The following is a 25,610-nucleotide window of genomic DNA, read 5'->3' as shown; positions in this document are numbered from 1 at the left end:
ATATAAATCTCACAGTTTATATTTTCCAGCCTCTTTGTCTACAGGAACATAAATCTTATATAAAGCGTGCAAACAATTTTATGCTGAATTGTCCAGATATTAAAAAACAAACATTTTCTTTGAGGTGAAAACATTTCAACAATCACAAAGAAAATCATGTGTAATTTCTATCAATCCAAGTCTGGTTATAAAATACACACGCAGGCTTTTGCAGCCCCCATGAAACCACTCTGACATCATAAAATGACCCTCTGTCTGTGGTTATAATATTATTTCACTCCATTTACTATTTAAAAAGCTGACCGCATCAGACATATTTCTTTAGTCTCTAACCATCCGTACTGTATACTGTATATGAATCGTCATAACACTGAGCCACAGGAAACCATCAGAATACGCTGACTCTACATTAGCACGCAAAATGTGTGTGCGTAGCGCATGAGAGGTAAAACAAAAACAAAACCCTCAGACTTCCAGGATGAGTTAATGCATCTGCACAGATATAAAAGTGTAAGATGATTGCATCAAGACAGATTACGGTGGTGCTTAATTATAGTTCTTAAATCAATTTGTTTAGTCAATCATTGCTGATAATGCAAATAAGCATACAGAGTAGATAAAAGCAGCAACACCAACAATAAGCAGGGTTATGTCCCCTACCTTTGTGTTTGCTGCCTCTTTTTCCCGTCTCTTTGCACTTTCTGTCCTCCCTCGCTCTTCAGCTCAGTATCTCTCTCGGGTGCAAGAGTGGAATAACTGGTGTTTAAAGGAGGCTTTAATTTTATTTACTTTCTGTTCACATTGCTGGATTCTTCTGAGTACACTGAAATTTCTTTAAATGTCACTGAGCTACAAGCCCAATTCTAGAAATGTGTGGATGCTGTATAAAATATAAATAAAAACAGAGGCAATTATGTGCAAATCTCATTAAACTTTATTTAATTCACATTTGAAAAAGGAAAACCAAAAGCCATGCTTCTGTAATAAATGCAGCATGCAGTTTAGCATTGTCTTGCTGAAATATGCAAGGCCTTCCCTGAATAAGACATCATCTGGATGGGAGCATGTGTTGTATATACTTGCATGTGACTTTTCAGCATCTGTCTTTCCAAATAAAAGCTGCCAATTTAATAGGCACTAGTGTACCCCTATACAATCAGAGATGCAGGCCTTTGAATTGTGTGCTGATAACAAGCTAAACTGTTCCTCTCCTCTTTAGTTTGGATAATGTGGTGTCCATATTATCCCCCCAAAAAATTCAGATTTTGATTTGACTGGTCTGAGTCAGTTTTCAACTTGAAGAGAAGATGATGGCTTTTCTGGAGCATGTTCACATCTTCCTTGAACAGAAAAAAAGCTCCTGCACAGAAAGACGAAGAGGAAAATCTGAGGGAACTAAACAAACTCCATCAACTCATATGCAACCAGAAATAATACTCAGCATAGTAGAATAATAACAGGAATGAAAAACTAGGAGCATTAAATTGAAACCAAGCCATTCCAATTCATTCAAATGTAACTGTTACATGTTTCAGTAAGGTCTTCACATAATGTCAAGGTCAGAGCAGCCACTGACACCACAAGGGTCATGTCCTCGATATTTATGTGAAGATTGCTAGACTTCTACTGAATGTCCATGAAATGATCAGTTAATCAAAGTGTTGCTCGCTGGTCAAAGTAACAAAGGAAAAAATATTTTTTAAAAGTCACCCATGAGGTTAAAGTGGGACTGTGTGTTTTTACATATTGTGTGCTTTTATTATGTCACTTGCTAATTTGTTTCAGTTTTACTTTCACTGACTGGTTAGATGTGGGTACTAAAACATACTTTGGTCATTTTAGGAAAAGGTTTAGGATCAAAGTTGCCGTTTCACACACGTGACCGTGCATGTCGAAAAATGACAAATTGGAGTGAGAGACCTGTCTCACTAATGCCATAAACTGGACCTTCAAGCTGTGCAGCCAAAGGACAGCTTGTGTGCAACTCCAGCATCTCCGGATCCGCTGTAAGACCACATTCACCTGTTTGCTTAGGCCTTTCTTAAAACTGACATGTTTATTAGTACCTTTATGAGTTCTTTAACTCAAGGTTTTGGACTGAAGTTGAAAACAAAAAGGGAAAATTTGCCTGCCAAAGATTAAAACATTTTAAACCGACTGTTGCTGGGATGGATATCTGCTGTGGTTTTAAGAGGTGCACAGTCTTAAGCTCATATTTCAACTTTAATCCTGACAGTAATGGAAAAAAAGTGGAGAAAAATAGACAAGGGAGTTTAAAGTCAAGTGTTTTCAAAATGATAAGGTTTGAAAATATGTCTTAGAAGTATAAATTGTTGGAAAACCAACTAAATAAATATTGGAAATGTCCCTTGGAATTTGTGGATTTAAAAAAACAAACAAATTAGACCTGATGCTCTGGTGGAGAGTCACTGAAACCATTATGTTACTGATATTCAGACACACAGTAAAACCATTAAAGAAATGTGGCCTTTTAAAAGTGCACTGTTATTTTCAATAATCCTTTAAGCTAAATTTCATGTTCACAGTCAGTGAGAGCCTGGAGCAAACATCCAGGGAACGGAAGAAGCTTTCTGTTCTTCCTGCACCTAAACGAATAGTGTCAATGAATCAAAAGCAAGGAACAAAGGACTCGATTACACTGTGATGTCACATTAATTGTGTGTATGTGTGTGTGTGTATATGTGTGGCTGGCAGATACTTTTAAGGCTGCTGTGACTGGGAGTGACATTCCCCAGCAGGGAAAATGTATCAGTCTAATTGGCACTCTGTTTAAAATTCATCATCTGTGGACAGACAGTGGAACAGCGTGGCAGTCAGTGGCTCTTTGGTGACTACGTTTGATTGTCTGGCTTTGCAGCAGGCTTGGCCTGCGACTGAGAGAGAACGTAATGAGAACGTGCAGCAGGAGCCTGCGTATGTAAAACAAACTGTTTGGGCACAAGTGTCAGTTAGCGCCACATCTCGTGATGCAAACTGCCAAGGTTGCACAGCAGCGCTTCTCTCTTGACCTCTCAAGATGTAAATAATTTATCTAGTCTAATATTCCTGTAGGTTGTAGCATTCAGAGGAAAACAAACGTGTTCCTCTTGTTCCTGCACAAGACACTTATGTCCCCCCCCACACACACACACCCCCACTGCTGCCACCACACACATCAGCTCCCGCCTTTCCTGGTGTGCCAGTACAAGAACCTATGAATTGCTCAGTCAGCTTCTTTTCTTGTGAAAAAGCACATTTCATCTCATTTGTTTGCATTTTTTTTTTTTGCCTTAAAAAGTTTGCTGTCCCAGAAGGAGTAGGAGTAGGGGGAAGGGGTGGGGTAACCAATAGGCCCGGAGGCTGGCCTGCTTGGTGCCGTGCAGCCAACCTGCGCACATTTTCCCTGCAGTCGCTATTTAAGGAGAGTGAAATGCTATTAATATCTTTCTACCGTTTCCACCTTTCTCCAGTCTCTCCCTCTTCTTTTTCTCTGCTGACGACACGCTTCCTCCTCCTTTTCACTCCCTGCTGCTTCACTTTTTTCCTCTCCAGGCACAGCTCGTTAGTCCAATGAAAGTCTAGAACTGTTTACTGTAGTTTTCTTTTTGTGTCCCCATTACGTGTAACTGTGATATGCTAAATTGCCACAGTGGCATTTGACATAGATTCTGATGTGTTTGTCAGACTATAAATAAATCTCTCGTTCCAACCGAGCTTTTCTGAGCATTTGTTCAAGCCGGTCTATATGTTTGCCAGTGCGTGCCCTTGCAGAAGGTGTCACTGCAAGTGTGTGTTCAATAATTGGACCGTGCTGTTATTTGTGTTTGTGCACCTGGAGCATGTGCACAGATTGCAGGTCAATGCCTGAGAGTCGTCGTCAGAGCCTCAGGGATCCAGGCCGGCGCCGTCCACACAAACACGCAGACACACACATGTACAGTAATAGGTATGACTTGACCCCATGGCCCTTTCGGTTTATGTCCATATTCACCTGCTCTTATTCTCCTGCTTCTCTTTAACTTCTTTCCCTTCACTGACTGAAATTGTGGAACTATTTTTCACTTTCACTTTAGGTACTTGATACCTAATTCTTATAAATATATGGTGAAAATAAAGACTACATTATCTCTTTTTCTTTCTCTGTCTTCTGTACTGCCGCCTCCTCGTCCTCCCCCTCCTCTGTTTTCTGTAACTGATAGCTGCTTTATCACCAAGTCGTGATTGAATCAAACCTGCATTTTCCCACAATCCAGCTCTGTTTCTCTCGACCTGGTATACTGGCTGGTGTACGCATAGAGTGCTAACATGCACACACAGTGTAATGAAACAATACACAATTTGATGTATGTTTATTAGAGCTGGTAACACCTTTTTATCTCACTTCAGCGTACTCACAGGCCGGCTGAAGTAATGTGAGAACTCCTTTTTCACTTATGTATGCTTACAGGAAAACAGCAGTAAAAGCACCTTGCCTAGCTTCCATTAAAAGCAATCTTCCTGCTCTGCGAGCTGCCGAACATTCATTTGTTGTCTGCCCCAACAGCAGACCAATGACCCTCTGGAGGTCTAAAGGCCCAGAGCCAAATTCTGTGCACTTTATACATACAGAGGCTTGTGGTCTGTATTACGGATCTTTAGAGTTTCAGCATAGAGATGCTTCTCTTTCTCTCTTGGTCTCTCTATCTCTCCCTCTCTTACTGTGCTTGCATTTTTCTTGATTCTCCACCGTGTCCACGAGACAAATTACACTCTTGGATGTTGGAGAAAAGTCAGATATTCTCTGTACAAAGCAGAGCATGCATTATTCTTTTTATAAACTTCTGGGGCAATTACTAAGCCTTTGAGCAGACAGCCTTTCAGTAAACTTATTGAGTGGCTCACTTACATAATGTATTGTATTTATTACATCATGGCAATCTTTTTGATGTGAAACATCTACACTCATATGAAAAAGAAAGTTTTCACAGGACACATTTGCAGTCCTGTGGAAAACAATTAAGTACACACTCACTATAGGAATTAAGTAACAACCATGTGTTGCTAATCAAATCCACTTGATTAACTGATAAATAATAAGTGTGAGCATCGCTATAAAAGCGGAAGTCTTGGCAGGCTTCTTGTCTGGAGCATTCATGTGTGTGTTAACACAGTGCCAAGCAGGAACGACATCAGCAGCAATCTCAGATAGATAGGCCATCCAAACACTTTGATCATCCACAGCAGAAACATATAAGTCAGTCTACCCATGATTGGGCGTCCCAGTAAAGTCACCCCAAAGTCTGCAAAAAACCCAAGAGCTACATTTCAGAATCTCCCCGCCTCAGTCGTCATGGTAAATGTTAAAGTTGACGATGGTACCATTAGAGAAAGACTGCACAAGAATGGGTTGTTTGGAAGAGTTGCCAGGAGGAAACCTTAGCCTAGGTTTGCAAAGCTGCATCTGGACAAGCCACAAGACTTCTGGAACAATGCGCTTTGGACAGATGAGACCAAAGTGAAGATGTTTGGCCATAATGTACAGCACCAAGTTAGGAGAAAACCGCATATTAGCACAAACACATCAAGTGTCACAATGATGGTGGAAGTAGCCACATGACCTGAGTCAACCAAGACCTCGAAGAACACAAGTCAAATGTGGGTCATGCGACAGGATAACGCTCTCAAGCAGAGCAGCAAATCTCCAGCTGGATGTCTGAAAAATACAAGAATCAAGGAGCTGCAAAGGCCCAGTAAACGTCCATACCTCAACCTGATTGAAAAGCTGTAGTGGGAGCTTAAGAGAGCTGTGCATAATCAAATGCCTGCAATCCTCAATGAACTGAAGGTTTGTAAATAAGGCTGGGCCAAAATTCCTCCACAACGATGTGAGAGTCAAACAAAAAATGATTACTTCAAGTTAGTGCTTCCAAAGGTGGTTTTATAAGCTACTGAATCATGGGCTGTACAGGACTGCACAGAGTGCTGTGAAAACTTTCTTTTTCACAGGACTGGATGTATGTTTATTTATAATGTGCTTTTAACCTTCTTTTCCTCTGAGGTCACCTGGGCCTGTCATCATCCTGTGCTGAATATGTAAAGCAACGGCACTTTGATCTCTACCTCATAAAAAACATTATATCTTTAATGCCGACCTCAAAAGAGCATTTTTACTCTGACATTTCTGTTCTTTCTTCTCAAAATTCTTACATCTAAATCCATTTTGAATCTCTTTAAAAAAATAACCTCAATATAAGGGTACTTTATTGAGGCAGGTTAAAGTCAAAGCTGAGTCAATTTTCTTTCAGTGTCCCATGAGGCCAACCATGCTGAATTGGTGGATTTCAACTGATGCTTTGCTCTTAATTGACATTTCCCTGAAAGGGAGGGCGTGATGGTGTGTGGTGATGCTGGGGTGGATGGAGAAATGTGCCTTCAGCAGAAATGTGACTCCCTCTCGATATTCATCATGCGTGGCCTAACTGTCTGCTCGTCTATTTTGCTTGATTATGCATTTATATCTTAATGTTCATAAGTAGAAAGAAGCAAATGCGTCTACTTGGTGGATCTTAACAGGCCTCTTAAATATATAGAAGAGCCGTAACAGAACGTAAAAGTGAAGGCAATGAAAAAGGTCATCATACATGTCAGATAACTTTAAAAATCTGGATATTATGCAGTATCAGTGGTCTCTTTGACTGAATTTGGGCATATTATATTTTCCCAAGCACTAGTCAGCATTGTCATCCAAATAGCTTTGTTATTTGTATTAGTAATAAACAATATATCAGTGAATTATTTCAAAGGATTTTTGTTTTTATTTGAGCCAAGGAGCTAAGTGGGGTTGGTGGTCAGAAAAAATGGAGGGAAACTGAAAGGGGGAGTAACACTTTGTGCTTAGTGATTTTAGGATCTTATTTTCCTCTGACATTTGCACCAATCAGGCACACTCCTTATAGGTGAAGTGAATAAATAACATTTATTCACTCATTACAATGCTCTGCTGGGAAACCTGGGGTCATAGGGTTAATGTATATATTAGACGCAGAGCAGAGTTCTGCATGGCAACAGCACTCCCCGAAGGCAGCAGCCTCCCCCGTTAGAACAGAAATACTCAGGAGTATCATTGAGGAGCACTTGAGGTCTTCACCCCAGATGTTGATGCGATCTTGACCTACGGAGGCTCTACACCCAGGCCCTGATTGGTCAGAGCTATTTTTGGCAGCACAAGGGGAGACCTCCTTGACATTTTGTTTTAATGTTGTGACAGATAAGGGTACATATCCAACATACTGGAGAAAATGTGATAATGTCCACACCATTTATGTAACTTTACCTCTCTGCAGCACCACCGTGGATTTTGAATCAAACAATTTGGAGCCTGTATTTCATGAATAGTTAATGAAATACTTTTATTAAACATGTGTGGAATTAAAGCTCAAATTCTGCACTTTGTGCTTCAAATCAAACGACTGTTTGATATAAAATCTACTTTGGTCTTTTAATGCTACATGTACGTTTGGCTGATATTAATGCTCATCTGTGGCTTGTGAACAGGATGAGATGAGTTTTGAAGGGTTTGTTGCATCATAGCGGAAGTAGATTTTATAAATATGCAGTCTAGTTGCAGAAACGGATACGATGACTCATTGAACTGTATAGAAATTGCTGTATGCAAGGGATAGTATTGTATTCAGGTAAATGCAGAGTTGTGTTTCTATGGGAATGTTGTGTCTGCATTTTGTAAAAGTCAAGCTGTCGATCCCGCTGTCTGTGCTCTAACTTGTTTCCTGTCATAAAGCACAAGTCAATGAACCCCCCTGAAATGCTGCTCCAACGAATCTCCTCCTCACCGTATTACACACAACGCTTTGAGTTAATTGGAGAGGAAGGAGAGGGTTTAGTCAGCACATTGCTCAGCTGATGAATGACCAAAATGCATTGTTTGCCGAGAGTCATCTCAGTGTATTTTTCAAACTATCCCTTCTGTGGCTGGAGCACTGTTTACGCCTCGGTGGGCTAAAAAATATACAATGGTAATTAGGAGGTGTCTGTTTATTCACGCGTGGTGTCCGGTGTCTTTCTAGCTGTCTAAGATCTGCTCTGTCTTTCTATTTGTCTCACTATTGGGAAACTGCGGCTGGGCAGGCAGACAAAACAAAAACAGTCTGAGAAGTCGCTCACTGACTCACATCAGTTCAGTTTCATTCAGTTGAGAAGAGTGAAAGTGAGACGTGTTTTTTTTTTTTTTTTACGAGAGCACGAGTTAGACCATTCAGATCAACTAAATCTTTACTGCTGGATTTTAATCAGCTTAATTGATAATGAAGGCTAATATTATCGGCTGATAATTGGCTGTTTTTATATTGAAATTTCTAATGGCCAATAAGTGAAAAAGAAAAAAAGAAACGAAGAAATGAGAGATAACCCATAAACCGTGTTACGAGTGTTGGGGTTGCATAGTGTAAAAAAAGAAAGAAAATCAGCCGATATATTGGAATATCAGAGTTTTAAATCACCTAATATTGGTGTCAGTATCGGTCTTAAAATTCCTAAAAATCAGCCAGTCTCTATAATTTATTAACATTTTGTAAATTTGTAAAATATATTTAGTTATTATGTACTTATTAATAATTGGGAAGTATATACTTATTATATACTTTCCATTATATTTAACGTATTATATTTATTATATTTATTCCATCCATCCATCCATTTGCTTCCGCTTATTCTTTTCAGGGTCGCAGGGGGCGCTGGAGCCTATTCCAGCTGTCATAGGGCGAGAGGCGGGGTACACCCTGGACAGGTCGCCAGTCTGTCACAGGGCCAACACACAGGGACAGACAACCATTCGCACTCATTATTTGGATTATCCAATTAACATATCCCCTCAAGCTGCATGTCTTTGGATGGTGGGAGGAAGCCGGAGTACCCGGAGGGAACCCACGCAAGCACGGGGAGAACATGCAAACTCCACACAGAAAGACCCCGGCCTGATGGTGGAATTGAACTCAGGACCTTTTTGCTGTGGGGTTATAGTAGCCCTTTAAAGCAGTACTTAGCCACCCTTTTTGTCTGATTTTAATAAGTTCCTCTTCACCTGTCGTCATGTTCCAAATGTGGTCTTTTCACTTGTCTTAAATAACTTTTCAGTAGCTGGGACCACATCCTCATTTGTAGGAGGCGTGTGCATGAATTGAGCCTGCGGTTTTGGGGAAAGGCCTCAGAGGGGAGCAGCATTGGGCCGGGCCGATCCGCATGCACTAATGAGAGGTGAATGAATTGAAAAAGGGAGCGAGGAAAAGCCGACAGAACGCCAAAAGGATGAATGTGTGGTCCTGCTCCTGAAATTCAGATAAATTATTTCCAATGAAACATACTCTTTCAACACTTTCACACACTTAATTTACTTTTTAGTATAGACCATATTTTTAACCTGTTCACACTATTTTGAGAAATAGTACAACATCATTGCAAACACTCACTTCTTCTGCTCCAGCTTTGCTCACCTAGTAATTGATTTCCTCCCAGGCTTCTGATTGGCCTACAGTTATATACATACAGTCGCTTTGGCGTGGTCTTGGCAGCGCTTGATGTAGTTTTTAAAGTTTTCGTGTGGAGGGAGATGTGTTTTAGACGGTGTTTGTGTGCATTTGATTTAAAGAGTAAAAGCAGAAAGCCCCCATTTAAAAATATACCCATGCACATGTCAATGTAGCCTCATCTACGTCGACTTGCTACAGCTTTTTAATATAGTAATGAATGACTATGTGCAGCTGTATATTCTCAGCTGTATATTCTTTACAACCTGGCGTCACACATGCTGTTTGAATGATTATTTCCCCCTTAAAAAACATGTAGATCTATTTCTTCACATCATGACCAAAGAAATAAATCCACATATTGCCTCCTGTCTATCTGTGCTGTCTTCCCTGGACATTTGTTAGTTTTTCCTGATCAATCAGTCAAGAGGTCACAAAAAAGATCTACTCATTTATTCTTGCTCCTGCCTGTTATTTTTATTTTTCTTACACTTCATGTGAACCCAAGAGATGGTGATGGACTGAGACAAATCAGGTCTTTCTTATCGTTTCTTCTTCTGCTGAACATAAATAGGTTTCCAATTTCTTTTTGTTTTTGTTTCACATGGCTGTTGTCCTCTTTCCCAGTGGAACATTTCTCAGTGGAAACGGTATACAGATCAGGCTTTGTGTGCTTCTCAGTTCAGCTGACCTGCTGCTTTTTTGCAAAGCAGCTTTTTAATGCAAACGCTTTAAATGCATTTCATTTCTCACACATTAGCCCAGTTAGAGACTTGTTGATCGTATTACTGAAGATAAAGGGCACCATTGTGCGAGGCTTTGAGAACTGGTTTCGGGTCCAGCAAGTGTTCTCTAACTTTGGGCTGTGACATGTTGACCAGCTGGACCAGCAGCTGCCACCTGGATAATCCTGCCTTGTTGTTCTAGATTTCAAATGGCACAAAGGGCAGCCAGGGAGTGGTTGTGTGTTTGTTCATTTCTCTCAGCTCTTTTTTGCTGTATCTTTTACCCACTTTGTTCTCAAATGGTCCTTCCATGTTCACTGTTATTGTGCTGTGGATCATGTTGTGGAGCTGCGGAGTTGCAGTATGTGGTTAAAGCCAAAAGCAAAGCAGCTGAGCTCCATCACGCTATTGGGGTGATCTGTGATAATCTTACCATTGTTGAGGTAATCTCGGTGTGGGTAATGAAGTTCTTGTGGTTGTCTGACAGTTAGTTTTTAGTCTCACCGAGAATATGCGATTAAATAAATTCATTGTAGCTCTCTTGAGGAACCAATTATATATATATAAATACAATAACATCATTAACGGATAATGAAAATAAAAAGAAACATTATTTTCTAACATAATCAGCATGCTGAGCCTCCTTTAATCGCACTTACACTGAATCTAGCAATAACTTTTTCCACCTGTTAAGTGGGACAGCGAGGTGCAGTAGTGCCAGTGTTTTCCTCTTTTAGGCCCCACGCAATTCCAGAAACACACTAACATGAAATTTGAGTTGATGCCCTGTGCGTAGTGAGGAAAATATTGTTGAATGGCATCAAATATTTTGTTGTTAACAGCTAATGTCTGCATGTGAGAACTGTGATAATAGATTCGGCATTTTAAAATGTTCCCTAACAGTTGTCCTGAACTTAATGATGGAAATTCTGACTTCCCACATCTGCAGAGACACTGAAAAAAATTAAGTGCTTATATAAAGATGAGAGCGGCTTAAGCATGAGACAGAATCAGTCAGAATTTATGTTGTGTTTAATTTCAGGGGAGTTCTTGAGCTCAAGTGGCCATTACTTCTGTGGGGCGAAGTTTTTTTCCTAGCTGAACCGCAGGTTTCCATTTGCTATTGTCCTAATCTAAAAGATTATTTTAGATTATTTATTTTATTATTTTATCCATAATAATAATAATTATATTATCCATGTGCCATTAGACCAACCCTTCTGAATTTTTATTATATTATTATAATCATATATATACTCCTGATGATTATATATGATTATATATATAACTGTGATGTTATATGTGCTGCGAGTGGAGAGCGAGACTAAAATATCATTAGCATGTCACAATAAAGGTTTATGGCAGGAATAAGCAGTACTTCTGATACACAAACCACACTCAGAAGATCAAGTGATTGCGGCTGGTTTTCTTGTCTTCTGATTTATGTTTAGCTGTTTTATTGATTTCATTGATCGTTCGCAGAGTTATTCAGGATGTTTCACAACAGAATGAAATAGTTTCTGGCTTGTATGTGGACCACATTTTTATTTTTTGATAATAAAAATAAAAATACAATTAAATATGAAAATGAAATAAAATTTAAACATTTATTTATTTATAACTTTTATATACTCACTTGCCAGGGGGATATTTTGGTGAGTCCATGCAAATTGTAACCTCAGCTTAGCTCCCAGGACTGGGTGCAGTCTTCTGCTGCTCTAGCTAATCTGTGTATTTAGACATGTTCTGTATATCTTTAGTTACTGTTGCCTTCCTATCAAAGCAGTCTGCCCCTTTTCCTCTGACCTCTGACATCAACAAGGTTTTTTTTTCACTCAGAGAACTGCTGCTCATTGGATATTTTCTCTTCTTCAAACCATTGTCAGTAAACCCTAGAGATGGTTGTGCACAGAGTTGCTGCCATTGCTGCTCATTAGATATTTGCAGTAATGAACAGTTAAATCAGGGTACGTAATAAGGTGGCAGTTGAATGGCCTGACAATTTATGCAAAAAACAAACAAACTTGGTTCCATTAGAGTGATTTTTGTCCTACTCACTGAATATGACCGTTTGCATTGTGTTACAGCATGTGTTTTCCTGCTTTGTGTGCAGTAATTTTTTGTGTTAGCGGTTAATCATGCAGAGACTAAACAATATATGTAATGAACTGTGTGTGTAACTGATGTGTTTTTGTGTGTGTTTCAGTTTTCTTCTGGTGTTCAGCTGCTTAGTGCTGTCCGTGTTCTCCACCATCCCCGAACACCAGAAAGCCGCAAACCAAGGTCTCTTCATCCTGGTAGGACCCCCTTCTTCCCTCTAGTTTGCCCTCTTGTTTATACTTATACAAACACATTTATGGCAGCTCCAGTGCACATCGTCACACGCTGTCCTTGCATGCATGCCGTCTCACTTGCTGCAGTCCATCCATGCGTGCTTGCGTATGTGCTTTTCTTTACCGTTAGCGGCGCAGATAGCCATGTAAGCAGGTGGGAGGATTCAGGTGTTGTTGACTGCGCAGGAAATCACAGACATGATGCACTAATCCTAATAGCTATCCCTTAATCCCCTCTCTTCCTCTGTACTTCAGCTGCTTTAGTGAAAGGTAATGGACACCCTTTTCCTCCTTCCTAACCTGACTCGTCCTCTCTCAGCCACCTTTTCCCCCTCTCTCTTCCCACCTTGCGCTTCATAACGTGTTATTTAATGGTAGTACTCTTCACTTCCACATTCCCTCCCTTCACTCTTTCGATCAATCACCTGGCCATTAGCAGACAATCACCCATTAGTGGATTTTACTTACATGAACATTTGCTCTAATGACAGATTGGTTCAGCGCATTATAAACTGTCTGCACGGTCCAGAAACCTGAAAGCAGGAAAGACGCGTGGAAAATGGTTTGACTTGAGTCAGAACTCTAAAGCTGTTAAATTTTCAGTTTAGAAACTGAACATATGACACGAATGTCCCTGGCTACGGTTTTTCTCTCTCTGCTAAGACCTTTAAAATGATATCATGGGAAAGGTTTAATAAACAGAGTGCAGGGAATGTAAATCATGTTATGAAGATTCACATTAGTTCATGTGTTACTGTAAAAAAATGTAAAATATACTTCCCAGCTAGATGTTCATCACATGCAGTGTGACATATTATGTACTTTTCATGTTACCATGATCCTTTCCACAGCACTGATATTTTTCCTTTTGTTTTTCTTTGTGGTCTCTCAACATAGAGGCTGTGTTGAGTTCACTTGAAAGGTAACATGGTCCTTTTTCCGAAAAAGGCGTTTAGCGTGTGGCTACAACACAAGCTGAACATAACCATGATCCAAAATGGATCACTGGCAACTTGATAGACGTTGGGCAGATAAACACCAGATTGCTACTTTAAATAAAATAGACAGCTCTGTTTGGGAGGCAGTTGGTGAGCGTGACACTGGTTTAACAATTTAATGGGAACCCTGTAAAATGATGATTAGTTGAACAAACATAACTGACCCCTCTTTCACTCTGTGTGTGTCGCTTGCAGGAATTTGTCATGATCGTGGTGTTTGGCTTGGAGTACTTCATCAGGGTTTGGGCAGCCGGATGTTGCTGCAGATACCGAGGATGGAAAGGACGACTGAAATTTGCCAGGAAGCCTTTTTGTGTCATAGGTTAGAGTGTGTTTATTTGTGTTTTCCACCTGTTTTCTACTGATTTGGTGCTGAAAAAGCAGCTTAAAGTTGGAACCACTGACATTTATGGCATTAAGAGGGGGTGAAATTTCATAATTCACAGAAGGAGCCTGTAAGGGATGTTTCTCCTCTTATGGGAATTGCCTCTATAATAGCTACATTATGTAACACTGAAATAAGCCTGCGCCACGTCGCTGGAAAATATGTGAAACTATTAATGTATTCATATAAAAGTATCCCTCGGGTGCTGTTTCTTTCTTTGTCATGATGTGAACATCTTCTCTCTAGACTTCATTGTGTTCGTGGCGTCACTGGGAGTGATTGCAGCAGGCACGCAGGGCAACATCTTTGCTACGTCCGCCCTGCGCAGCATGCGTTTTCTTCAGATTTTGCGTATGGTACGCATGGACCGACGAGGAGGCACCTGGAAACTTCTGGGCTCCGTGGTGTATGCTCACAGCAAGGTGGGAATGAGAGGCTGATAAATATGCAGTTAGGTCCCTATGTTTTTGGGCGGTGACACAAAGTAAGATTTTCAAAAGTAGCTTAAATAAGAGTTTTTCAAATCAAACAATGGCCAAATCAGTTTCTTAATTCCAGCACAACAGAGCAGCTTTTCAGTTACTGAAGTCAAAACTGGAGGTGGAGAAACCCACGAACAAGCAAGGAGGAAACATGGCTTTCAATGATGCCCCTGGGATCTACACTTCAGTCCCTAAATGCAAAATTTCATCTGCATATTAAAAACAATCATTCAGCTTGGCAGTTATTTTAAACCTGTGAAAATGGGGAGCTGTGTATAACAACGTCTGTAGTTTCTGAACAGTTAACGTAATACTTTGGTAAAAACTTTCAAGTAAAAGTGAAATTTGCACTTCAGTGGCATGGTGATTGTTTGATGTAAAATCCACTGTGGTGGTGTACGTTGTCCAAACTCATCATACACATGTTCTGACATGTAAACACTGTTTATCTGGTTTATGTTTAAGCAATAACATTTCATTGATTAAGTTGTACACTGAAAATGAAAAGTAAGCTAATACACAGTAGCCACTTGCAACATTATGGATTATTATAAGAGCAGAGAGGAGGCTGAGGGCTGCCATTAAAAGGCCCGCGATGACATGATGGGAACTAATGGGATAAATATCTCAATAGCTTTCAGCGTCAAGGAATATCTTGTGACTCTAATGGATGACCAGCCGTTGTTTGATTACATTCACAGGCCTCAAACATCAAACTCGCTGCTCATTTCTGGCAAATTAGCTGTTACCTTGTTGTGCTGACTTCCTCGCCTGTCACCCAGCATTCGGTTGGAGAACACCTATATACGGCTGTCATGATGATAATGGTGATGAATTGATGCATCAGCTGTCAGAGCAGCCAAGTCAAAGTGGAAGCCAAATGTGATTATGATGAGATTTTAGCCCATAATGATAATAGAGATACAGCAGAGACTGTGGTGGATTGTGATGCTGCTGACAGGTGTGACTAATACCACTGTCTGTCTCACAGGAGTTGATCACAGCCTGGTACATAGGTTTCCTGGTCCTGATCTTTGCCTCCTTCCTCGTCTACCTGGCAGAGAAAGACATCAACTCAGACTTCAACACTTATGCAGACTCCCTCTGGTGGGGGACTGTGAGTATTGCTAACTGTGCCCATATTTGGACTCCCTTTGCAAACATCCCTTTATCATCTTATCATCTGTGATTTAAATGCTCGAGTATACCCAGATGGGATCTATAAATTAAGATTCAGGAGGTGGTAAATGTGTTGTTTTTGGCCAGTTTGTTTAAAGAAGACTCAGTTGTAGGTGAGTGATTGTTGTGTTATCTGAATGTGCATTTCACAAACCTTTAGGTATGTGAGCTGTGCATTTTGTCTGTCTGACTGTCAACAAGACTGCAAAAAATCTGCCAGGCTGAGTTCCACAATGGAGCAAGAGCAATAGAAGAGCCCATTAAGTTTTGGCGTGGATCCACAGAGCTTCTATTAAACTTCTCACTCTTAGTCTTAGAGGAGGGTTCAGCGTGAGATAATTCACAGTGAAATCTAGTCACTGCAAAACATGTCATGAAAGATTGCTGTGGTTTTTAAATTGACAGAAATCACGGGTGGAAGTGAGTGCACTTTCATATCAGATCTTTTTTGTGGGAGTAACTTCAGCTTTCGTGAATATATGCTTGAAAAAATTGGCTCTTTGTAAAAGAAACAGTGCAACATGTCAGTGCAGTTTTTGAAAACTGGTAATTTATTAGGCCTCTTCTATTTTGAGCTCGAGATCTGTATTTCTTCCTCTACTCAGATAACTTTAACTACGATTGGCTACGGTGACAAGACCCCTCATACGTGGCAGGGACGGCTCCTAGCTGCCGGCTTTGCTCTTCTGGGAGTCTCTTTCTTTGCCCTGCCTGCTGTAAGTCTCCTATATTTACTCACAGTTCGCGACTCCTTCGGCATTGCCCAAAGTCACGAGTTGCACTCCTGACATTAATTTGATCTTTGACCCTCAGGGAATTTTGGGGTCAGGCTTTGCCTTAAAGGTTCAAGAGCAACACAGGCAGAAACACTTTGAGAAGAGGAGGATGCCTGCAGCAAACCTGATACAGGTGACGGCCACAGCAAGAGTCTCAAAAGCTGTTTCATTCACACTCAAGCAGGAAACCACACAGGCTGCTAACTTTCGCTGTTTTTATCGCTTTGTGTTTTTTTTTTTCTTCAGGCTGCATGGCGTCTCTACTCAACAGATGCCAAACACTCCTATCTAACAGCTACTTGGTACTTCTACGACAGCATGTTGCCTTCTTTCAGGTAGGCGCTCCTACCAGGCTGAGCACTGAGTGGATTCAGCCATCAGAAATCTGCGGGCACCTTTGGCCGTGTTTGGTTGGAGTGTAAAGGCAGACAGAGATTTGAGAGTTGCATCAGAACATTTCTCAAAAAGCAAATCCTGAAACATGTAGAGAAGTTTGTGGTTTGGTTTCTGCTCATGCGTTCATATCGCTGCACACATCATGTCTGCTACCTGCAACCCTCTCTCAGTTAAACTGAGGATTGTAGTGACAGAAATGATTTTGATTTGCTCTCCATTTATTATTTAAGATTTCTGCCACCTCGTTTATTTTTTCAGATTTTTCTTCTACGCAGTGGTTTCTTACGTTTTGCATTTATGTATTACTTTAACTAATTTTTATTTTCTTAAAAGGAGGGGAACCTGAGAAACATGAAGAGACACATGCATCTGTTTACATTTAAATTAAGTCAGACTTGCACTGCCCGATTCTTACTCTTCACACATGTACAGTACCGTGCAAAGTCTTGAACTACTCCTCATTTCTTTATGTTTTGTTACCTGGCAATTATCAGAGGAATGCTTTGTTTGTTTATTTATTCATTTTCTTAAGCCACTTAACATTGTCCTACGAATCATTCAAGCAAAAAAAAGAAATAAAGCGCTGAACCAGTTCTGCTTCTGTGTCTAACAGACGACAAAGAACCAAGGTTGAATTGTATCAGTTTAAAGAAACTGAACATGTGGACAAATGGCAGCTCTAATACAACTATCTGTAGCAGATAGTTGTATTAGATCTACCACTGTCTGATCTGATCTGTGATCAAAAAGTGTCAAAACTGATGGAATTATGAACACAAAAAAGCCCACTGATTTAGTACCATATGGAAATCATCTGATTTGTAACGGCTTCATTTTTCAGGATTGCAGTGATCACAAACACATTGCCTATTGAGTGAAAGCAAGCCTGCATAAAAAACACACAAAGAAACACTATCAGTCATGGATTGGCCTCCCCAGAGCCCAGACATCAACATTATTGATCATGCTGGCAAAGAACCGAACAAAAGGTAGCCAACAGAAGAGCTTTGAATGTCCTTCAAGGAGTCTGAAGAAATATTACTGAAGACTAGGGCTGCCACGATTAGTCGACTAGTCACGATTACGTCGACTATCAAAATCGTCGACGACTAATTTAATAGTCGACGCGTCGTTTGAAGCTTTGTAAGATCACAAAAGACGCAGGAATCAGTAGTAGGATTTAAGAGTGTAATAATGGACTGAAACAGAAGATGGCAGCACTGCATGTCCAAGGATGCCAGCTGCCGTTAAACCCCGAAGAAGAAGAAACTGTGTCCCAGAATTCATAGCGCGGCCCATCGCGGCCCTGCTTAGTTTCCAACAATGGCGGCAGCTGGTTAGTTTTAATATTATTCTTATTATTCTTTCTGGGTCACAAAATAAACGTTTAACATATTTTCAGGCGAGAATGTAGCTGTGTAAACCTCAAATATCTGCTCAGTTTATCAAGACACCACATATTTTCAAAAGCGCTCCGACGTTTTCGGAGGCATCTGTTACCCACTAGCTCGATAGCTAGCCGGGGGCTAGGCTAACTAGAGCCGTGAGAACACCGGACTCCCGGCAGATCGTTTTCAAACCCACCGCTGTCTTTCACTACTCAGGTTAAACATGATATATAAGTCACTTAGATAACTTCAAAATGTTGTTTGGCTTTTTTCAGTGTTTTATTTGTTCCTGAGTAAATCGGTTTGGATGAGATTAAAGTTATAGTTTTTACACAGCTGAATAAACGTCAAGCAGACAGCTGATTATCAGAAGTGTGAGATGCTGGAGAATTTACTCCGGTGTCCTGTTATATTTTAGATAGCAAGGAGTTTATTAAACTCCACCGAAACACTCTGCAAATGTCATTAAAATTTAATAAACTATCATCTTGTCTTTATTTTTAGTTAGCACATACCTTAAACACTTAAAGCTGAAAGCTAATGATAGTTATATAAGAGCAGATGCTGCTGGTGCAATAAGCTGTATGCTGTATGTTCAATGGATGATGATCTGATTAGTCGACTAATCGCAAAAGTAATCGCTGACTAGTCGACTATCAAAATAATCGTTTGTGGCAGCCCTACTGAAGACTGCTTAAAGACTCGATAAGAATGCTCGCCTTTTTCCTAGTATTTTGTGTTTCCATGTATGTTTGCACGTGTTTTTAATATCTCTGTGCACCTATTTCCCATTTTCAAATATAAACAAATCAGCTTTGGCTCAAGACATTTGCACAGTACTCTACATCTTAGATCTTTCATGTATCCCTCTTGTTTTGAGCGTTTGGACCATCGATTTGGCCTTTTTGTTAGTTTTTCCTCCATTTGTTGCCTTTTTGTTCATTTGTTCATGTGTTTTTTGTTTATTTGTGCACGTGGGTGTCAGAGAACTGACGCTACTGTTCAGTCACCTCCAGAGACAGCGTAACACCAAGAAGGTTCTCCACAACTCCTACCACACGCTGCTGTCTGGGCTGCGGCCCTACAGCTCCCCCTACCTGTCGGGGGACAGGTACGCAACAGCCTCACAGTACATCCAGGCAGGGTGACAAAAGTCTGCCTATAGTCCTGCTGTAGGCAATAAGACACAGAACAATACACTCAGCAGGTGTACACATGCAAAAGACACGCTGCTTCCAGAGCTTTCTGCATGTACGCCTTTTATCTAACAGTTCTTCACTAATGTGATCTGAGACCACTGTGTTGCAGGCCCTCCTGCTTCTCTGCATCTTTGTCTGCTTTAGCGCATACTCCTGCCATTTCCACCACCTCTTGCTGTTCACTCACCAGTTTCCTCTTCCTGTCTTCATCTTTCTTCCCCTATTATTTCCATCGTATCTTTTCCATGCCATCCATCCTCCATCTGTTCTCAGGAAGGCAGAAGTTCCATGCAGGTTTGTTCTCCAAGTCATGAGATGTGCTTGTTGAGTAAAGGGCATTCATAGCTGGGATAGATTCATTAGCATAAACTCAAACCAAAGTAACACAGGGCTGTTTATCTAATTTGTAAACAGTGGAGTTATGCATGAGAGCGAAGCACATTAAGGTTTTTGAATATTAAGTTTTGTTGGTAGGATTGTCTCGTTATTGAGGAGCTGCTGTCCCACCGTGATGTTTAATGGACTGTCTTGATGAATATACTCAGGTGAAGCATTACCTTCTACCCTGGCATGACCCTTTCCCACCAACTGATCCCACCTAACTGCTAACTGAGCGTGTCTCAGTAATCCAAACTTGCCTCTCAGAAATATATTTTCCAGTTGAAGGTAAGGGAAGAGGCTGTTTGGACTATTGAGATGTTACACCTCACCCCTCCTCTCTCCGTTTCTTGCTTCTGCTGCGTTTTATCCTCACGGGTAACAACACGTACTCAGGTTGTGTCCCAGAACTTCTCCGCCATCCTCCCCCACTTCTTCCACTCCTCTCTTCCCCTCACTTCCTCTCTCCCTCTGCCTTGTGTGTCTCCCCAGTCAACTCCTCTCTAAAAAGCGGGGTCTCTTCCGGATACACGCTGGCCGCAAGCAGAGGTATCCACGGCAACAAGCCTGTGCACGGGGCACGCTAAATTGTCACAGATCAATACCTAGCATCCTCCTTTAACGGCACATCCTCCTTACCTTGCCTGAAACACCCAAATGATTGTGGGCCAGTGCAGTGATTTAAATGTTTTGTTCATGGAAAAAAAAAATTCTGATGTGAAATTTTTTTAACAGTAACCACTTAAATTAAAGTAGCACGACTTAGCTGATGCTACAGCATTTCATTTTGTTTTAAGCAATCAACAAGCTGCCATGTGAAACTTCAAACAGTCACTACGTTCTGGTCCACAAATGCTTGCGTGAATCCTTTATTATAAAAACATGCTCTCCTATGTTTTAATATGAGGAAATTTCTCCAAGTTCTTCTTTATTGTAATTGCTGGAGAATGTAGAGCTGAATGTTTTTGTTTTGGCAAAGAAGCGACGAAACCATGTGTTAAAATCACTGCAGAAGTCGTGGGTGATTTACGACTCTGACAAGTTAAACACATGGATTTTGAGGACATTGAGTATTCCCTCAAAAATCAGTGACTTTTTACTCTTTGAAAAGTCTGATAAATGTCATGCTCTAGTCTTGCTTCCTGCTTTCATTTCAGTTAGTCAGTTCAGTTTTTAGTCTCTTCTTGGAGAAACTGCTTAAACGATTAAGCATGCTTTCCACTTTCCTGTTCATATTAGTCATATTAGTTTGCAAACAATGTATTCTTTAGTGCTCAAATACTTTAGATTGCATGCAGTATTCCTGCATGGCTGTGGAAAGATTCAGTAAAGTTCGTGGTCCTCAGTGGATCCAAATGATTTTACGTCCTTTCCCAGCAGCATGCAAACTCCTTTCACTCTACCTCCCCCATTTCTTCTACTCTAACCAAAGCATTTCTCATTGCTTGAATGAAATGCGGTTTCCAACAACACTCCCAAGCTGTTTATATTTTCATTTAAATGGCCGGCTACCTTGTAACACATGCAAAACAAAGAGTATATCATCGTAAAAAACAAATTCTTGAGCGAATGACTTGGCCAAAATTGCTCCGTGGTGCATGATGTTTGTGTTGCCTTATGGATCCGTGACAGGAACATGTGAGTGGCCATAGTGTTGGGTTGGACTACAAGTGCATGCTATAACAGCAGCGTTAGGAGTCAATCATCCGTAGAGAATGGCTGCTAAATAGCTTTTCTACTGTAAAGAGATGACCTCACGTATGGGGCTGACTTGTGGTGAGTGGTATAGAGTACTTAATGAGACACCTTTTATATGGCTGCACTTTGAAGCTAATATTTTGATGCTTATACACCGTTGAACGGATTAAGAGAGCTTTTCTGATGGTAGGTGGAGCATTTTTCCGCCGTCCCAGCACTAGTGCAAGTCTTGAATCAGGTTTCGGGTTTTGATTTTGCTGATTCAGGTGCTGTGATAGGCACATTAAATGAACAAATCCTCAGGCCAGAATGAGTTTCTAGCAATTCAGAGTGCTGCATTTGGACACTGCCTCCGTGATAAGTCAGCTAGTCTGTCTTTCGTTGGGACAAAATATAAATGTCTGTCCGTCTCCTTGCTTCGTCTGTTTGTATATGTGATGACTGTTTAGAAAGACAGGCCACATTTTTGGTGTTCTTCCACAATTACTAACAGACTCCTTTCCAACAAGCTCAGGCTGCCCTTCTCTCGCTTCCCTAAGCTCGCAGGATAACATGGTGTAGTGACCTGTAAAGTCAAAGGCATGGACATTGCGATCAGTGACAAAACTGCAGTTTTCCAAAATGAATACCAGTGCCTGCATATGTTTAACTCTTTCTACTTTGCTGTCAGCGGTAAAATAGGTTTTCGGGATCGGATCAGGATGAACAATTCCCGTTCATCCCAAACTATTCGGAACAAGGCTTCGCCGTTGTCCCCTAGCTCTGGTGTCCGCCGCTCTCCCAGCCAGGAGAACGTCCCCGAGGCCACGAGCCCGGGAAAGGTCCAAAAGAGCTGGAGCTTCAATGACCGCACACGCTTCCGCACCTCCCTGCGCCTCAAACCGCGTCCTCCTGTTGATGGTGAGCAGCCCACACACACTTTCTATTCTCTTTGCATTTAAATGTGTCTGAGTAACTCACCGCTGCTCTGCACTAATAGAGGGACTCGGGGAGGACAGCGTGGAAGACAAACCATACTGTGACGTAACAATGGAGGAGGTGATCCCAGCAGTGAAGACGCTTATACGAGCTGTCAGGTGAGTCCTGCCATCAGCTGTACTTCCTGAAATTGAGGTTTTTTTCTTTTTGTGTGAGTGTGAAATAAACATTTGGAGGTCCTTCCTTAATTTTTTAAATTGTATTTCTGTACTTGACATCAAAGACTTAAACACTAGTTTATCTGTATTTTGTCGCAGAAGCTTTAACTGTGGAGTTTTATTGGATAACATATCTTCTATTACAAGTATTTCTTTTATGCTTCAATCATCTCCTCTCTTAGTGACCACGCTGAAGTATAAAACTTGTATTTGCTGATCCATTGTTGTATTTTTGATCTTTTGTAATTTGTGACTTAATTAGAAACATCTCAAATGATACTGAAATAATAATTTCAATACTGAAACCATACTTAATATAGTCTTTTATTGAGCTTTATGGTTGATTCCTTTGTCTCCATCGCACTACAGCCAAGTTTTAGTGATGACACTTTTAGCAGGTTGATATTAGACATCAAAATATTCTCTATTTAATAAAAGAAAATAATATAAAGTCAACTACAGTCATTTGACAAAGAAACTATCTTTCAGCTCTGTCTAGGAGTCAGGATATAATAAAAAAAATCTTTACACTGTCTCGTTACTTATTTGCATGGCTATATGGCTATAATGCACAAAAACCACCTGCAGCATATCAGCACCAACACCTCATACAAACTGTCAAGCATGGTGGTGGAGGAGTGATGACTTGGGCTTGTTTTGCAGCCATAGGACATGAACACCTTGCATTAAGTTGACCATGAACTCCTCTGTACACCAAAGCATTCTAGAGTCAAATGTGAAGACATTTGTCCAACAGCTGAAGCTGGGCCCAAATTGGGTCATCCAACAAGACAATGATCCCCAAACACAAATATACAACAGAAGGGCTGAAAAAGAAAAGAATCAAGATGTCGCATTGGTCGAGTCAAAGCTCAGACCTCAACCTGATTGAAAAGCTGTGGAGGAACCTTAACAGAGTTTTGCTTAAATGAAGGACCCAAACATTAATGAACTGAAGCAACGCTGTAAAGAAGAACAGGTCAGAAATGCTCCACAGTGATGTGAGAGAGTGATAAAACAATTACTTCAACTTATTGTTGGCAAAGGTAACTCTACAAGCTACTGAATCATGGATTTGTTTAGTTTTACAAATACTGCTTCTGTATTTGGCTTAGCCTTTGTTGAGTAAGTAGTGACACGATGTAATATGTTGCTGTTCTTGCATGGTTGTAGCGCTCCAAGCATAAAGCGACTTTTTTATATTTTCATATGTAAAACCTTTGAACTGACCAAGGTTGTACTTTCTTTTCTACATGAGTGTAGTTTCTCTATTAAATCATAATTTTCAGCTACAAGCCAGAGCTGCTGTCCGTCCTGTTATTGACTGGATAAGATCACTCACCCGCCAGTGGTGGTTCCTATTGTACACAGCCTTCATTAATAGGTGAACATGCCTCTCCTCCATTTAAGAGCTGGCGTGCGCAGATTCAGCTGACTGAGTAAAAATGTCCTCTTAGGAGAGGTAACTGGGCCCTCCTGCAGGCTGGGTTAGTTCCCTCCATGTGACCTTGTGTCTCAGCAGGCCCGACTCATTCATGTGTGAGGTGGCATGACTGGAAAAATGTATTAGAGAGTATACAAGCATCCAGATGATGCTGTGTCATTTCAACAATGACACCAAAAATTAGAAGTTGCTTACACCTGAGCTGAGATTGATGTTAATTCCTATCACGCCGAAAAGTGGAGAGACATGTGGACATAGGTCCAGTGTCCTCCCACCTCATGTACACAGTCACATTCATTCTCACATAATAGTAAGAGATTGTAGCAGAGGAATACTACAATTGCTAGCAAACATCTGGTGTTACGGTCTAGTTTGTCTCCCGGGGTGCAGGTTGGGGTGACGATGAGAGCACATTAAAATGACTCTGGTCCCTGATGTCAGCACTGTACCCTCAGAGCATTTCTCTTGATAGCGTGACAGCGTCTGTGTGGTTCCATATATACTTTAAAAAATAGCGGTTATGTGCATAAAATGAAAATCTATATATCATGACATCAGGGATTGTGAAATTCAGCTGTCATTCAACAGTAACTTGTTTTAGACAGATTTCTGGCCTGTAAGTTCATAATATCCCTTTCCCTGATGCAATCACACAAAGGCAGTTGGTAAATCAACTCAAGGTACCAGAGACCAGCTACAACACAAGTGGTGTTGACAACATGTGACTAATTGTAAACATTTCTATTGTCAGCTGAGGCTGTAAACCGTGAGCTGAAAAAGCCAAAGAGGTTATAGAGGTAACACGGGCTAAAAGCAACACTCTTGGTGTAGCCACTCAGTGTGTCTGAGGAGATGTACAGCATATAGTAATCTATTTAAAACTAAGGTACGAATGTGTACGCTAAGTGAAAAAGCCTGCAGTGTAAAAGCACTGAATAAATAAAGTCCATTTAAAGCCAAGAAGGAAAAAATGCAGACTGTGTCAGTCAGTAAACTTAGTGTGTGCAAAACTAAGTACATAAATTTTGTACTACAAGTTCAAGCCTTTATGCTTCAGGATTATTTTACTACATGGCATCTTATAGGACAGTAAAGCTGCTAAACTCTCTCTCATCTCTTGCTTAGTGGGTAAGTTACCATATGTGCTCACCTCTCTCTTTAGATTGAAGGTTGTCAGTTCAAGTGCAGTATGGGACAGTTCTCAAAACCTCTTCTTTTGGTTTATATTGTGTATTATACATCAGCACCCTTTTTTAGAAATGTTTTCCCTCTTCTTATATCTCACATAGAACACTGTAGATATTTTCCTGTGAAGAAAATCATTCCATACTGCAGAGGGAACGCTTTACTACAACGAGTTAACTCTGAACACTGAGGGTGACTACACTTTAAATACAAAAAGTTTTATGGCATAAACAGTTACGACCTTTCGGAGCATTTCCATTAGGTACAGAGTAGCTGCTATCTCATGTACAGTACACCTCCTATGTGTTTATAAGCCATCATCTTTACCTCTAACTTTCTAGCTGCATCAGAGGCGAGCTAGAGAAACATGACCTGCTCTGGAGCAGGTAA

The 25,610-nt window shown here is 40.7% G+C and overlaps 1 protein-coding gene across 2 annotated transcripts in view; it reads left to right on the top strand.

Moving 5' to 3' along the window:
• Nucleotides 1-25,610, top strand: part of kcnq4 (potassium voltage-gated channel, KQT-like subfamily, member 4) — a 52,166-nt gene that overhangs the window by 17,132 nt on the left and 9,424 nt on the right. Inside the window, exons 2-12 of one of the 2 annotated variants that reach the window (XM_086281050.1) lie at nt 12,450-12,540; nt 13,770-13,896; nt 14,206-14,381; nt 15,433-15,558; nt 16,226-16,336; nt 16,434-16,529; nt 16,643-16,731; nt 19,166-19,291; nt 20,250-20,306; nt 22,126-22,355; nt 22,435-22,531. In XM_086281050.1, the coding sequence (XP_086137176.1) occupies nt 12,450-12,540; nt 13,770-13,896; nt 14,206-14,381; nt 15,433-15,558; nt 16,226-16,336; nt 16,434-16,529; nt 16,643-16,731; nt 19,166-19,291; nt 20,250-20,306; nt 22,126-22,355; nt 22,435-22,531 (1,326 nt within the window). The remainder of the gene's footprint in view (nt 1-12,449; nt 12,541-13,769; nt 13,897-14,205; nt 14,382-15,432; nt 15,559-16,225; nt 16,337-16,433; nt 16,530-16,642; nt 16,732-19,165; nt 19,292-20,249; nt 20,307-22,125; nt 22,356-22,434; nt 22,532-25,610) is intronic. The other variant, XM_086281051.1, reaches the window with a different exon arrangement.

The sequence above is a fragment of the Aulonocara sp. 'chitande type north' Nkhata Bay genome, linkage group LG22, assembly GCF_057382095.1.
Source record: "Aulonocara sp. 'chitande type north' Nkhata Bay isolate Kocher_YH1m ecotype deep benthic linkage group LG22, A_spYH_male_GT1.1, whole genome shotgun sequence".
In the NCBI taxonomy this organism is placed as follows: Eukaryota; Metazoa; Chordata; class Actinopteri; order Cichliformes; family Cichlidae; genus Aulonocara; species Aulonocara sp. 'chitande type north' Nkhata Bay.
The sequence above is the reverse complement of the archived record's forward strand: the minus strand, read 5'-3'. Positions and strand labels throughout refer to the sequence as shown.